At 40.6% G+C, this 15,124-nt stretch overlaps 2 protein-coding genes across 2 annotated transcripts; both read right to left on the reverse strand.

The window, feature by feature from the left end:
• Window positions 1-940: 940 nt before the first annotated feature.
• LOC149299208 (carbohydrate sulfotransferase 4-like) lies at window positions 941-5,081 on the reverse strand. The gene is made up of 3 exons (XM_089486663.1): window positions 5,033-5,081; window positions 3,704-3,762; window positions 941-1,963 (listed from the first exon to the last, which is right to left on the reverse strand). The coding sequence occupies exons 1-3, from the start codon at window positions 5,079-5,081 to the stop codon at window positions 941-943; spliced, it is 1,131 nt and encodes a 376-aa protein (XP_089342789.1).
• A 3,903-nt stretch (window positions 5,082-8,984) lies between these two features.
• TAT (tyrosine aminotransferase) lies at window positions 8,985-13,953 on the reverse strand. Its single transcript, XM_089486301.1, has 11 exons — window positions 13,716-13,953; window positions 13,309-13,413; window positions 12,991-13,058; window positions 12,490-12,648; window positions 12,139-12,277; window positions 11,907-11,959; window positions 11,013-11,165; window positions 10,458-10,586; window positions 9,686-9,769; window positions 9,294-9,392; window positions 8,985-9,128 (listed from the first exon to the last, which is right to left on the reverse strand). The coding sequence occupies exons 1-11, from the start codon at window positions 13,951-13,953 to the stop codon at window positions 8,985-8,987; spliced, it is 1,371 nt and encodes a 456-aa protein (XP_089342427.1).
• Between the last annotated feature and the right edge of the window lie 1,171 nt (window positions 13,954-15,124).

Genomic DNA, 15,124 nt, shown 5'->3' on the forward strand with positions numbered 1-15,124 from the left:
TCTATAGTCCTGCAAATACCCAACGAAGGGCAACTTTGGCAGAACTTAATAAAGCACCGGTGATTCCAAAATGGTAAAATAAGGCTTGTTTTTTTTTCTTTGAATGACGTGTGAATTCATGTTCATATGTGTTGCATGATTATTGTGTGGTTTATTGGAATCTTCTGAGTATTTAGTTCTTTTTCTTGTGGTTTTTCCTGTTAATAAATATATAAATATATGTTTTTACACATCTATAGGTAATAGAAATGTATGAGGAGAGCCGGGTCATCCATCAAAGAACATCTTGAAGCAAGAAAAGATCTTACACCCTCATCACTGCATCTGGAACTTCTGCAACCCACATGCCTGTGCGGACATCTACAAGGATAGAAGCAAAGTGTTTGACTCTTATTCAGATGGACAAAATGTTTCTTACATCTTGTTGTATACAGAAAAGTATTGGAAGGACTGATTTTTATGGCTGTGTAACTGGTTAATATGTAATATTAATATGTTGATATGTTCTTTTGACGATATATATATATATATATATATATAAATAAACACGTTTCAGTTTCTTTTCTTTAGAAAGAAAAAAATGTCTTTCATAGGATTTTTATATAAATTTTGTTCGGAAAGCATTTGACTGCAGCAACTCACATTTATTGCTTTTGAATCCACTCTTTACTGTAGGAACAAAATGTTAATTTAATATTCCATTTGAACAAAGTTTGGAACATGTTAGAGGTTTTTGACCAATCGAATGATACTAATAAGACTAAAGACTAAAAATAATATATTTCCGATTTGTCTATTGCCCCTTCGCCGTTGTCCAGACGCACAATTCCTCTGGAAAGAGTTCCAACCCCACGTAGTGAACTTTGCACTTTGGACATTCATAAAGTCATGCAAAGCCATTCCGACCACGTACTAAAAAGGATGGTTTTCCCCCCTTAGATTACTTAGGCCCAGGCAAGAGAAGATCTAACGAAAAGTTTTTCTGCTCTTCTTCACTTTTCACGTCTTTATAGCCAAAAATGTCCATGGCACTCGCACAAATGTTTTGTATTTTTTCAGTTGTATTGAACGGAAGTATATACCTCCATGCCATAGAGACATTAAGAGCGTTTCTCGGGTTAATAACAAAACTGTGCCCGTGTCCTTCCCCATGCGTTATGTTATATATCCATGATTTAAGTTTTGGGGTGAAATCAAGCTTTGCAAACCTGTACATCAGCTCTGCCATGAGAACAGGTTCGTTGACGATATCCTCGTAACGTACCGCAAAGTAACGGCTACGTAGGCCCTTGAAGTTGGACCGCGTAGCATTTAGATACATTTCAGCTTGGCTCTTACAGATCTCCTGCATCACCTGGTATTCCTTATCCTCATCCTTCTTTGTTATTCCCTGCATAACAATGTCACTGTCCGTGCCTAGCTCTCTGGTTAGTCTTTGCCGAGAATAAAACACTCCGCGGGGATCCCGTACCAAATGAATGATCTTCAGGTTTAGAGATGGGTCCCTTAGAAGCGGATAGAGCACTTTTATGTCAAAGATTCGCACTTCTTTTAGAACGATATGGCTGTAGGTTTTACAAGCTTCTTCAATGGTCTCAAAAGGGTATTTGGAGCAAAGTATTCTGCAGTGCTCCTGTGGAATGATATCACTTCTTTTAAAAGATTCACACGCTGGTGGGGAACATAAGGCTCGACTGGTCTCCCACTGGAACAATGTAGACTTGATCTTTTCCGATCGCATGTAGGCATCAAACACCGACATGTCACACAGAAAAGCAGAGCGCAGCAGGTCCCGTACAGGCATATGCAATACCCTATGGCCGTTCTGAGGCATTGCAGACCATACGTGCCACCCTGGTTCCATTAGATAGAAGACATCAGGGTGTTGGCTGAAGAGTTGGCCAGTGAAAGATGATCCTGATCTCCAGGAGGAAAGGATAAGGATATGCGTCCTGTCGTGTTTCTTCACAGGAGGAGACGGCATTGTTCTTAACTTCAGCAGAACGCAGATGAAAGCTGCAGTTTGGGCTACAATCAGAATAATGTTGAATTTGAACATGTTCTTGGATGAAACCTAGGAGGAAAAAAACGAAATTTTAGAATCTTTACATAAAACAAATCTAAAAAAAATACCGCATTTGCGGTAAGACAGAAAGAGGAGAAAGAGCGTTGTGTTGCTCAGTTAAACTTGAGTGTCCCCAGTTGGGTTTTCTAGACTTCAAGCCATCCGCAACATTCCTGAATTGTCCCAGTTTCACTGGTGATCCTGCCCAGTGCACCAAGGACACCCATTATGCTTCATCTGTCCGTGGAATTCCACGGGAATTGTCACATCTCTTGGATCAGCTTTAGCAAAGTTGCGTATTGTCATAGTTTATCCTGAAGTACATGAACGCACCGCTAGGTGGAACTTCGAAAATGTTACGCCAAACAAATTCGCAAAGGCAGCAACAATTTGTACACAAAAAAAAGTCAACTTCAAAGGCCTTTTTATTTGTGTTAACTAGTCAATGCCTATACTAACGTGCAGCATCACATCTTTCCTTGGTAGAAAGTCAGCAGTGCAAACAGGGACACAATGAGACCACTGACCCATGCTTGTTGATGGCCGGCGAGCAGGGCAGAGAACAATGGTAGCAAGAAAACTCTAATCAGCCGACCTACTGTGTTGTCTCAAACACTTTGCAAAAGGCAGCAAGTGAAACCTTGCAAATTATGGAGCTAATCTCACTTGGAAGCGGTAATATTAGAAATGGAACCTCACACAAACGACTACGCAGGAATCCCTTGTTGGCCACCAGCGGGTTGATGTCTTAAGAAGTATCACAGGGTCAACTCATAGAGAACGTTCTCAAGTATGGTGAGGATCGCAGAGGTCTCTGGCATCTCCAATCCAACTGTCACATGCAAGAGAGCGTAAATACAGACGGTATAGCGAGAGGCTTCCGTGGTCTCTAAAAGGTCCTATCTTCTTGGATTGGTGGTTTTTTTTTGGTCTTTCTTATTAAAATCTTAGAGTCTTGGAGGAGCCAAAATTCAGATACAACTTTAGCCAGACGCACGCTATTTAGTGATTCAGGACTTGTACACGTCAGGAGAAACCAAGACACTCCGGGTGTAAGCGATACAAGGAGGAATCTCAGGGTTCACCATTAAATCGTGTGCTGCCCCCCCCAGCTCTTCTACCGGCAGCTTTAATCCCCTACCCAAAACAGTTTGCTGGATTTATTCCAGCCTAAATCATCCGATATTTGAAATATGGCCGCATGTTCTTAAGATAAAGGGAAAAATAGTTAATCTGTTTACAAAATAAAGTGTCAACAATGCTTTATTTACGTGCCCATAAAACCAACAAGTCATTGTGTTTAAAAAGTAGAATTCCTGGAGCTTAAGCCCTCGCATTGCCCGTGTGACTCTGTTAATGGTCCTTTGTTCTCTTTTATTGTGTTCTGTCTTGGCTTCACCTACCTAACATATTCCTCTATTCAAGTATTAATTCCCCTAGGATCGGAGCCATTGCCGACTTCTTTTCAGATGTCCAACCGGCCCTTAGCGATACCGCATTTAATGTGCCGATACTCTCCATTCTAACCTTTTGAAATTATAAAGCCGTGTAAATGACAAACACTGAAAAGTTATTTCAAGCATGCCGAGTTCTCGAATATCACACAGATACCCCCAGTATACTTCAACTGTACCGTACAGCCCAGACATTAAGACTTGATACATTTTCATAGAATTTGGAGCCAGGCAGGAGGAAACAGAGGATTATTGCACAAAAATGTATATAAAAAATTGGGAGTCAACTTTAATACTTTTAGGAGCCATCATTCCAATTAAAGAACCAGAGCTGAAACTCAATAACTTGCATATGATACTAAACATATTAAAGTGTCTTCCTGATACAATCTTGCCTATGCGGTGTGTGGATTGTGTTATCTTCCTAAAAGCGATTAACACAATGAGACGTCTTTTTATTTTACAAGTAAGTAATCCTTAAAGTTTTCCTACTTTTTTGTTCCCAGGTTAGGAAATATTTGCAAATATGGTATTGCAATCAGTTTTTTTTCTTCTTCCTTTTATTTATCTATATTGTTTTGTTGCAATTTTATTATTTTAAAACAATTTGAGAACAGGAGAAAAAAAATAATGCAACATTGTTAAAAAAAAATTCTTTTTAAAAAAAATTAATCCTTAATTAATGTTTAAAGCCCGGATTAGAAACATTTAATAGATAACCTCTCCATGGCTCATGTCTCATGTTATATATGAAATCCCCGTAAGTATACAGTGTTAACATAATTCCCGGGGAGGAATGCAAACACATTCGTTTGATAAGTGTTCTTAGGTTCATTTTAAGCAGTTTCAGGGTCAGATCAATCAGAAAGCCCACGGTTTGCATGCATGCGGACATAGAAACCTACACATAATATGTCATGAACTTATATTACAGCAATAAGTAATAATAAGTAACAAATAAGTAACAAACCACTTAGCGACGAGTCCATGCGATATTAGAGAGATAAACAGATATTACCTCTCTGTTGCATTAAATGACTTTAAATATATTTAATTTATATTTATTTACATTTATTTATATATAAATATTTATATGTAAAGACCTGCATCATATATATATATATATATATATATATATATATACACACACACACCAGGCAAAGCAAATAAGTATTTCAATGTATTCTCACCTTGAGTGCTTTCCAAGACGTCTGTAACCGATGTCTCTGCGTTGGGGTGCTTTGCTTGTAGTCGTGTCTCTCTGTGCCAGATGCCCCAGTGTTTTGCCTCTTGCCTCTTTGATCACTCAGTGGCTGATTCCATAGACCTCGCTGCCTGGTTCCGCCCTTGTATTGCCCTTGCTATATCCTTGCACACCTGTGGATTCTGTCCCCCTCCCTGCTTGGTCACAATGCATGGTAACCTGACAGTGTACTGAATGGCTTTGGTCCAGTGACCGCTGACTTGGATCAGGAAACCCAAGGGTGTCACGCAGATCTGGCCGTCATCTCACGTTGTCGGTCCATCAGGCTCGTGCAGTTTAGATCACCCGTCCCCGCCATCTCTGATCACATGTCACCTCCGACGTGGCACTTTGGACTCTAAAACAAAAAAGAGAAGCGTTTGTAAGGCATAAAACTTAATTACTAATTTTAACGAAAATCATAACTAATCTTATTGATATAGCGCCAACCAGGGACGGGGCGGCCATCATGAGGCAGCCCTAGCACTTTAAGGCCGGCAGCTGCCTGCGGATGGATATGCGTCGCCGCACGCTAACGTCTTTATGCTGCCACTGCATACCAGTATGGGGCACCAATGGCCAGTGGCCCACCGGGCAGTTGCCTGGGGTGCTAGATGGCCAGTCCGGGTCACTTCCACGTCGCTTCTTACAGTCCATACATTCAAAGGGTCCGACAAAACCACAACCGACCAAGATGAACCGATACGTTAGGTAAAGACGTCTTCGCTCGCAAAGCTTACAATCTAGAGGAAGGTTCATAGCAACACTCGCTCTGAGTCTGATACAATCCTTCCCGACATTTTTTTCTCTGGAACAATGTAAGGGTTAAATGAATTTAAGACCCAGACCATTGTGCTTCATTTATTTATTTTTACATAAGGAAACTCGCCCTCGGTGTCGTTCTCTGCAAGATATTCAGTTACCTTTCGGCTGCTGATTAATACTCACGCCGCCCGGTATAATAGCCGCCAGCGATCTCGAGTTTCTTTTTCTTTACGTTTCCCGGTAAATAGACAGTTGCCAGAGACATTGTGTTTTTATCGTATTGATTTTGCCCGTATGGCTTCTGATTTTAGGATCCTCCCTGCAGCGTTTGGCAGCTGTTCTCCAAAGCCGTGTAATTGTATCACATATTTACTAATGTCGTAAACTGGGAGTCGTTTCCAACCATCGGGCTGCAGGTATTACGCTGGCGATTGCGGGCTCTGTTTATTCACGGATTATATATATATTGTTGCAGGGCTGCGCGTCATCCGTGATATTCCCACGACTCCGCACACGTGTTTCACGCGCCTCGTGTCCGTGATTGCACCGCAGGAGGATAATGGGACTTAGCGTCTCTATTTCTGCATGCATTGTATGTCACATAAAAATAAAGCTTTAACCACTTATGTGCTGCAATTTAGAAACATGCGTCGTCATCTTTTCCTTTTTTTATTCATCTTTTACTATAATGGACCCGGCAACTAACTTTCTCATTTCTTCTGGCCTCGTTCTCTTTAGTATCGATGATATATGAATGATATCAGGGTACTGTTCTCCGTGCCATATCTATGCTGTACCCGTCATTGGTACACAAGGCTGGCTGGCTGGCTGGCTGGCTGGCTGACTTGGCCCACATGGCGAAATGCGGCCGATTATACCCCAAAAGTTAGCCGACGTCTCTGCTAGTGAACGTTTTACCGGGAATAATGTTTATTTTTTCGTGGAAAATGTCTCAATGTGATGAAGGTTGTGTAGAGCTGGCGGGCATTGTGCAGCCACTGGCTCTGGATACAGATATTCAAGCTTCATGTCCCATTTATGAATTCTGCATGAAGACACTCAAACTTCTGCTAATTTTCAAAGAAAAAACCTTAAAAAAAAAAAATCATCCGGTGTGAGCGAACCTGCCCCTAAACTCCCAGCACCCTGCGTGACCCCACATCTCAAACAGTTCTGCAATCCTTCGGCGTTCCAAAAAAAGCGCGACGCATGCAGATTTTTATCATTTATTTCACAACCACTAAAAAAAACCCCATTCATTTAGCAGGTGATTTATACGCACTTCTGCAGAGTTAAACAATACATGGAGTCCAAATAGAAACTCATCAGCCGCGGAGGATTTACTAGACTTTGTCAGCAACACAATAGCGCGAGGTGCGTATTTAAAACAAGCAAAAAGTTTGCGTAAGAAAACAAATGATTTTAAAGAAGCTTTTAACTGTTTGGGTACTAATATCATTGACACGAGAAGCCGCCGCGCTGCATAAAGCTGTATACAAATAATAGTTTTATCAATATTTCTTTGTTAGTGGCTGTTACTAAGTTAATTAATGGTCGACTTTCTTTGATTTAAGCAGATTTGGGAAGGATGATACCTTTATTGGCTAACTGACGTATAATGGAGTGCAAGCTTTGGAGACTATGAAGGTCTCTATTTCGGGCATATTGCACAATAAAGGACGCATCATGGGTAACACGGCTCTATACCTTTACCTTTGCTTTAGTTACACAGGGGATTTCATCAGAAGTGAAATCTTGCCAATTTTTATTTCCAGTACTCTGTAACGCACAACTTGGCCGCATATTACATCAGAAAATGGACAAGTTCTGAGAAACCCTGTCCGGCATGTCCGGTTATTATGCATATCGGCTGAGGTCACAGCCTGGTTTCCCGGGTGCTATACCAATGTAAGAATTTCTTGGCAAGCAGGTTGAAATCTGATGAAACCCGGTATTACGATGTAACGTTGGGTGCAGCCCTCCCTGCTTGAGTGTCTGGAGGAGAACCATAAAGGACAGTAGAGCTGGACCTCCGGTTCTTTGGGGGCCATATGCGAGCCTTTTTAAAGTTGGCACTAATCAGCCATATACCACGTGTTTCTTATCCTATTCTATGGCTGAAACCAGAGATTGCGAGCACACTATATACCTATGGCTCGTATCCCCAGCCCATTATGTTAAAACTCCAAGGTGCCATCCAAAAAATAAGAGTCCACCACCAGGCTAACGTCCCCCATATTAAAGAGGTTGAACTCTCTGTATGTTACCTACCTACAAGACCTACCATAAGTTTTCAAGGTAGAGACGTGGAAGGCATGCTCGCTGTAGGATGGTGGGCTTAAAGGCACCTCCAGAGGCTTGCTCCCATACAGCAATACTGGCTGACCCTCCTGATGGAGACCCTGCTGATGGAGACCCTGCTGATGGAGACCCTGCTGATGGAGACCCTGCTAGTATCTGCTGCTTCTATTTGATGATTCTCTCGCTTTGAGCCGACAGACGAAGACCAAGCTTATCTCCTGCCATGCCAATGGACCCTTTAATTCTCCCAAGTTAATTTAGCGCTTGGGTCAGCAATTACTGCTTCTTAATAGACTTATTTGAGAAACGCAGAACTCGGAAGAACAACGCCCGTTAATAAGTAAGCACACGGGACAAACATCTATAAGGAAAAATTCTGTTTAATATATATTTATTCATAAAAAAAACCACAATAACTTATTTATTTTACAGTGGATATATAGTTAATAAAAACAGCATGCATTTAAAATGCTGTGAAACACAGTTCTACTGCTTTACATGACATATAATATTAAATGCTAATAATATATTTAGACTCAGTCTGTAATGCCTTGTTGGAATCAATGTTTTAACCAATATGATATTTAAGTTTACATGCTTAAACTTAACATGGTTTGGAAAAAAAGTAACAAAGTTACCATGCAGGGCAAATGGATAGGACAACAAGTAAATGTAAAGAGCAAAAAAAAAAAAGTTTGTGGGAACTTATTATGAAGAAAGGTTTTGTGCCGTAACAATTATAATACAACTTGCCACAGGCACGTTCAATGAAACCATGTGTAAATAGTGTGTCGACCCATGAGGACCATGTTGGTTTTGGTTTGTTTTGAGTAAAAGCACTTGGACGCCAATGTCTAGTCCACCAGTCAATGTCCTCCCAATGGCCCCACCATCCAAGAAGTTGCATTAGAAAGTAGCCTTGATAAAAACACTGTAGATGACCGGCATTACTGAGCGATAAAATAATTTAAAAATGGTATAGATCTCCTGGAGTAATCATTCTACTATGTTGTGTTACAATGTATCGTTGACACGGAGTACCATAAAAAATCTAACAGTTGGTTACTGAAAGTACCAGACTCGGAAGTAAGCGTGAAGAGGGGTCTGGGGGTTTGGTAGTGGAGTTACTGGAAACCTTAAGACTCCACGCACGCTCTCATTTGTCACACTCTAGGTCTTGCGTTCCTTCACCTCCCTGATAATGCTGTTCACAGAACTCCCGGATCCGTCTGCAGGCCTCGATCATCATTTCTTCTGGAACGGTGAGGACAACGCGAAAGTAGTTTGGATACTCAAAGCACTGAGGGGGAAAAAACGTGGAGTGAAAAAATACAAGACATCAAATACATGGTACCTAGAAACCAACAGCAAACCACAATTGCCCACAGTCCGAGTAACACCAAAAGTTGGGTTTAGGAAGAAGCCGCCACATTTGATTGTTGGGTAAAGATGTTTTATGACTTACTGTAGCAGGGAGACAGAAAACGGACTGTTCGGAGATCATTCTTTCAGTGAAGTCCACATCGTTCTCAAACTCTGGGAAGTGTTCCATATCAATTCCGACCTGTGTGTTAAAGAGACAGTGGACCTGTTATGGGTTTAAAGCTTAGATCACTCATTCAAGATTCTTAAATACCCCTATTTAAAGGCACAATGAATTCCACACTGACCAGGGGCAACTGACTCAAAGGCATGAAGAGTATCAAGGGGCTCTGTCCGCTTTACATCTATAAATAGGTTTACAAAATGAAGTTAAACGCTGTATAAAATGTCTGTTAATGGTGGCGTGATTTGTTTTAGGTGGAAAGTTACAAATCATCGATTCTTCTTTCCTGGCAAACTCATAAGATGCCTCACCATAAGGTACATGGCTCCAGCTGGCTGCACCGGGCAGAGTCCAGGGACAGAGGAGAGGGCAGTGAAGCACAGGTCAGCATTAGACTGCAAACACAAAGCAAACAAACGGAACATTTTAACAAAGGTTCCAGAAAGCAAATGACTGGCGTAATACTGCGCCAGAGCAACAGATAAAGAGTTCAGAAAGGGGATGTCAAATAGTTCTGGTGCCAAGTCTAGGGGAGAACATCTACCCTCCCACGGCACAGGTTTAAAAGATGGATTACCAATCTCGTAGGGTCAGTCTAAATTCTTCACCCTGGGGTGGACACAACTCATTTCCATTAATCATACAAAGTACCGGAAGTCCAATGTTTCCTTCAATTATCGCACAATAGGTCAAATTATATGTTGGATTTTGGATCCCTTAGCTGTAGTTTTGGGGATCTCACACCACCATGCCCCCTGCCACAGCTGTAGTGGTGTGCTTCTTTACCTAAGCAGGCCAGGCAGTGACGCCACATATCACGTTGGCCTAGAATGCCATTTTTAAAGGGTTTTTGTTTTCCAGACTTGACATCAGTATCATAAGGCGCTAGGGCTTTTGAGAATTCTGCTGTTAAAATCATAATTCAACAGGTTTGTGGTTTCCTGCTCCAAGCGGTGGTTCTACCTCATGTCACAGATCAGGAGAATTTCTATAGTTTTTTATTTGATGAACTTTTAGGATTAACGATACCCAGAGTAAATAGAGTTCCTTGCATCTTGCCGTCTGGAGGTTTTGTGTGATTACCTTAATGAAGCTGATGGTGTTTTGGTAGAAGTCCTGTGGCGTCCTGTTTATGATGTGGTCCAAAGCCCCCTGTACTATGGTGCACGGCCCAAGAATCCTTTGGCTCAGCCTCACCAAACCTTCTCTGATCTGTGAATTACAAGATTGTTCTTAGACTCTATTTTTATAGAAAAAAAACAACAACCCATCTCCACTATTAATTCCTGAAAAACCACCAGACTAATCAACATCAGATGGGCCACGTTTATGGGTCTGGCGTGCTGCCACAGCCAAATCCGACTTGGTGCCTTTTGCTCCAGGACATAACGATTAGCAGATGTATTCGTGGTTTATGTGGTACATCGGGAGAGGGGAAACATACCTCCTAAACATTTAACTAATAGATTTATCTGGAAGAACATAAAATCATCCTGGTATGTTTTGTGGTCTACTGGGTTAGAAGGTTCAGAATACTGTGGACCATTAGCCACCGCAGTATGCAGTGTCCATGGCCGATACTTAAACGCATTATTGTTTTAGTTTTATAGAAACTAATAGTAATAGTCTTGCCCTTACCTCTTTTCCAAAGATATTTTTGCGATCGTGGATTAAAATCCATCCCATTCTCCATCCAGGCACCAGCCAACGTTTCGCAAGCCCACCACAAGACAGTATTGGGACATTGGTGCTCAGCGGAGCCAGAGACTGAAACATGCCTTCTTCAAACACCTAATAAAAAAAATCCATTATTGGATTTTTTATTTTTTTTTAAAGATTTGGTCGAAAACAGCAACAATACATGAACTTGGCCCAATCCACTGTATCGCAAAACCCAAGTACATCTCTGCAAACAGATACAAGGGTATCCAGGTAAAGCCATTGGCTTTATAACTTATTTTAAATTGCCAGAATTCCAATTGTGCCAATAAAATTCCCCTTTTCTTCCCCCCCAAGACAGTGTCATAAACGACCATTTAATGAATCTGTTTACTGTAGGCTTTTTTACAGGGAGTTAATAATTCTTGGATAGCATACGTCTCTCCACAACGCTTTGTACAGAACATCTGAAAGCGTTTATCGCAGCGGCGGTCGGCCCACGAAAACATAAACTTCAAAGAAAGGCAGATTCTGCAAAGTCACTGTGACATATAGATCGTCTGACCTCAAGGACGAGGTGACCTCTTGTTTATTAAGGAATAATGTCCGCTAACCCGACACATGATATGACGCTCATTTGAGAGGCCCGCGGTGAATGCCAACCAGTATACTCTGCGTCATACATTTTCTGTCATCGCTCAATAGCTCCATGCTCTGTACTATAAGCGAGAACATATATGTATATATATGTACCTGGAGAGCCATTCCTATTTTATCATACATCAACTAGTTGGAAGTGTAACACTTGATCATCATCATCATCTGACATCATTGTATGGTTACTTTAGACTTAAACATTGACGAGGAGCTCACCATATCACCGTAGATTTCATCAGCCAGTATGGGCACACATTGTCTGGATGCGACTGTGAAGACATAGAAAGGACTATAGATCAGAAATTGTATGTTGTATCAAGACACCGTTAAGGCTGCTGTAAGTTCTCAAAAAGAATGAAGGATGGGGGGTAAACAGGGGCCAACATTAATACAAAGTGTTTTACACACCTCAAAGGACGACACAAGACTCACAAACTAATTTACTCACCCGACAGAATTTTTTGCAAGTGTTTCTTATTGAAAACCGAGCCACAGGGATTTGATGGATTGTTGATGATGATGCCCGCGGTCTTATCATCCACCAGCGACTCCATGTGCTTCAAATCAATCTCCCAGGATCTCTCGGGCTGAAAAGGGGAGCACACGGTATAAGAGACGCCAGAACGTGGTACGTTATCGAGTTATTGGAAGGACAGAACACTAAGTCAGCGCTACGCACTGTTTGTACTGCGTAATATCAATATCAAAGCTCATAGCTTTAACGGCGCTACCTACTTTTTGTACTGCGTACTATCTTTTGGAATTTAGGACCAGTGTTGATGCAAAGCGACAGACTTACCAGTAAATTGTAGAGCTTGACCTCCACCCCGAGAGACAGAGACAAAGTTTTGTAAAGCGAGAAGCCAGGTCGTGGCACCAAGATATTCTGACCAGGGTTGGCAAGTACAGACAAGGCAAGCTCAATAGCTTGACTGCAGCCACTTGTAAGGATAACGTCCTAAACAGAAATAATTTGCAGTATTATAACAGGCCGATAATGTTTGCTATCTAATAAATAAGTTAAAGCATTATATATCGATTGTCTACATTGATTTGCTTTAAAATGTTGTTTAAATAGTCCATGGCATAGTGTCATGGGGCTTCCTCTGTTTGATTCATGATGATGAGGTTCTAAAGGGAGATATCGAGGTTTTAAACATAGTGAATCCTTATCCATCTGGGTTTGGATTAGTTAATGTGATTCTTTTATCTGTCTTCTTCAAGATACATCATGCGTAAATGATAGAGCCTACTCTATGTGTCCGTAACACTTGAACAAACAAAATGCATCTTGGTCTACCTTGGCTTCCAGTGGAGCTTCTGGGCATGTGTAGTATTTGGCGATCACATCCCGACTTGACAGGTACCCTACCAATACAATAAAAGACAGCTTTAAACAAATATTTGCCCCTTAAAATTGGGCTTTCTTCTATGAGACGGGCAGCTGTGATGAGGGAGAAGTATTAACACAACGTGATATGGTTAGTTGGGTCTCTTGGGCTGCAGGCCCCTTGGACATTGGGAAAATGGCATACATATGGAAAGTCATTGGGAATATTAGTTTGGGCACTACTTAGGAGAAGGTGGGATTAAAGGTGGAGTAAAGCTTTGTAATTACCTATACTTGGGGCATATCCATTATACTTGTGTGAGTCAATGGCTTCTTTCATGGCTCTGGTCACATGCTCGTCCGTAGGAAGATTGCCAAATACAGTTGGGTCTCCTGGAAGTAAAATGGCACTGTTGGTTACCCAAGGCTACTCAAAAGACATATGAGACAATTCTATAATAGTCCCCCAAGTAGTAGGTGTAATTCTTTGGGTAGCCCGACAGCCCCAAGGGCTTCTTCATTACCTGTAAATGTGGTTTTGTTGGATCAACTACAAGGCACAATTCTGAGTGGTGTGTTTTCATTAGAATAAGGTAATTATCATTATAATAAGATTATTTGAGTGTTCTGTTCAGATTTCTGTGTTTTCGCATTATTCTGTGAGTGATATATAGGCGAATACTGAAGCTACTAACCTATGGACAATGCTATCATCTTCTTGTTGGGATTGGGTTTAGCAGTCATCGTATCCACAATCGCTCTGATTGGATTAAAGGTTTTCTTTGACATCTCCGATGCCCGAATTGCCCATCTTGGCTTCCTGGATTTCATTTTCTCCAAGCCATTAGGTCCTTGAATGTTCACATGGACATCAAGGACTTTAGGGTGGACAGCAGATCCATTTACTTGGATAATATAAGAGTCCGTCTGCATTTCTCCTGGAAACAGGAAAGTAACGTTAAAAGAAATGAGTACAAATTATTATTTATTGGTTTATCTAGCACCATCATATTCTGCAGCGATGTACAATATACAATTTCCCTTTAAGCCACAAAGGGATCTAAATATATAATGCTGGGTTTAATGAAGAGAGAGTACAAATCCCAGATGTGCAGGCACAGAAATATCACCAGATGTTTAAATGCGTGTGAACAATATATTTATTTATACTCTCATTTTCGTGCTATATGTAATGAATATATTTTCACAATATTTTAATAAATGAAAAACAAAAACTAAATAAACAAAAATAAATTTCTCAGACAAGAATTACATGGGAAAAAATTTATTGTATGGAGGCTAAATTTGTAAATATGTAATTTCTATTCTAAAATGATCTTATATATCTTATTCCAAAAAGTTAAATAAAAAAAGAAATGACATTCATTTAAAATAAAATTTGTGACATCCTTGTAAGATTGAAAACTTTAAAAAAAAAAAAAAAAAAAACAACAACTAAAAAAAATGTAATTATTTTCATTAGGCAGATTAAAATTAAAATATATGATTTTTTTTTTTTAATGATAGCATGGAATTCAATGGAATTCATCAGGAGAATTGTACGCTTACTGTACCTTGGTGATGGAAGCTCACGTTATCGGCTGTTCCTCTGTAATCTTCTGAACAGGGAGCGAGACGAGTCACTGATCCGACTCCAAGTGTCCATAAAATAGCCCCAAAAAATGGGAGTTGGACCGGAATCCAAGTCACTATTGGTGGAAAGGGAGGGTAGTGTCCCACTAAAAGAACATCCCTCCTATTGGTTTATGTACCATATTGACTTGATTTGGAAGGCATGTCAGTTAACGCTTTCATGCACCTTTTTCTTTAGTAAAAACATGAGCTTTGTATCTGTATCCCGACTCGTGCTCGGTGCATTGACGCACAAGGTCAACAGGCAATTTACAGTAACAAAAAAAATGTAGGTGAACCAAGATAAGCCATCTATAACATATATCTTGTTTAGGTCAGTCCTAAATGAGGACAAGAGTCCAAATGGGTGTATTTGTTAAGGCATATGCTGAGGTCTGTCATTCGTACAAGTGATTTGATTTTTTTATATGTGAATTATGTGCCAAATCCAGTGTAGCTTCTACGCCAAGAG

The sequence above is a fragment of the Sceloporus occidentalis genome, unplaced genomic scaffold, assembly GCF_023333645.1.
Source record: "Sceloporus occidentalis isolate IW3139 unplaced genomic scaffold, rSceOcc1.0.p SCAF_29, whole genome shotgun sequence".
In the NCBI taxonomy this organism is placed as follows: Eukaryota; Metazoa; Chordata; class Lepidosauria; order Squamata; family Phrynosomatidae; genus Sceloporus; species Sceloporus occidentalis.

What these genes read in the sequence shown, in the direction of transcription:
- LOC149299208 (XM_089486663.1), bottom strand. Translation starts at nt 5,081, where the DNA reads ATGGCGGGGACGGGTGATCTAAACTGCACGAGCCTGATGGACCGACAA. An exon ending in GAGCCTGATGGACCGACAAC is followed by an intron (nt 3,763 to 5,032) that starts GTGAGATGACGG and finishes CAATAATCCTCT; the next exon opens with GTTTCCTCCTGCCTGGCTCC. An exon ending in CAAGTCTTAATGTCTGGGCT is followed by an intron (nt 1,964 to 3,703) that starts GTACGGTACAGT and finishes CCTCCTGTGAAG; the next exon opens with AAACACGACAGGACGCATAT.
- TAT (XM_089486301.1), bottom strand. Translation starts at nt 13,953, where the DNA reads ATGCAGACGGACTCTTATATTATCCAAGTAAATGGATCTGCTGTCCAC. An exon ending in CTGGAGCCATGTACCTTATG is followed by an intron (nt 9,393 to 9,685) that starts GTGAGGCATCTT and finishes TTTAACACACAG; the next exon opens with GTCGGAATTGATATGGAACA. An exon ending in TTTTCTGTCTCCCTGCTACA is followed by an intron (nt 9,129 to 9,293) that starts GTAAGTCATAAA and finishes TTTCCCCCTCAG; the next exon opens with TGCTTTGAGTATCCAAACTA.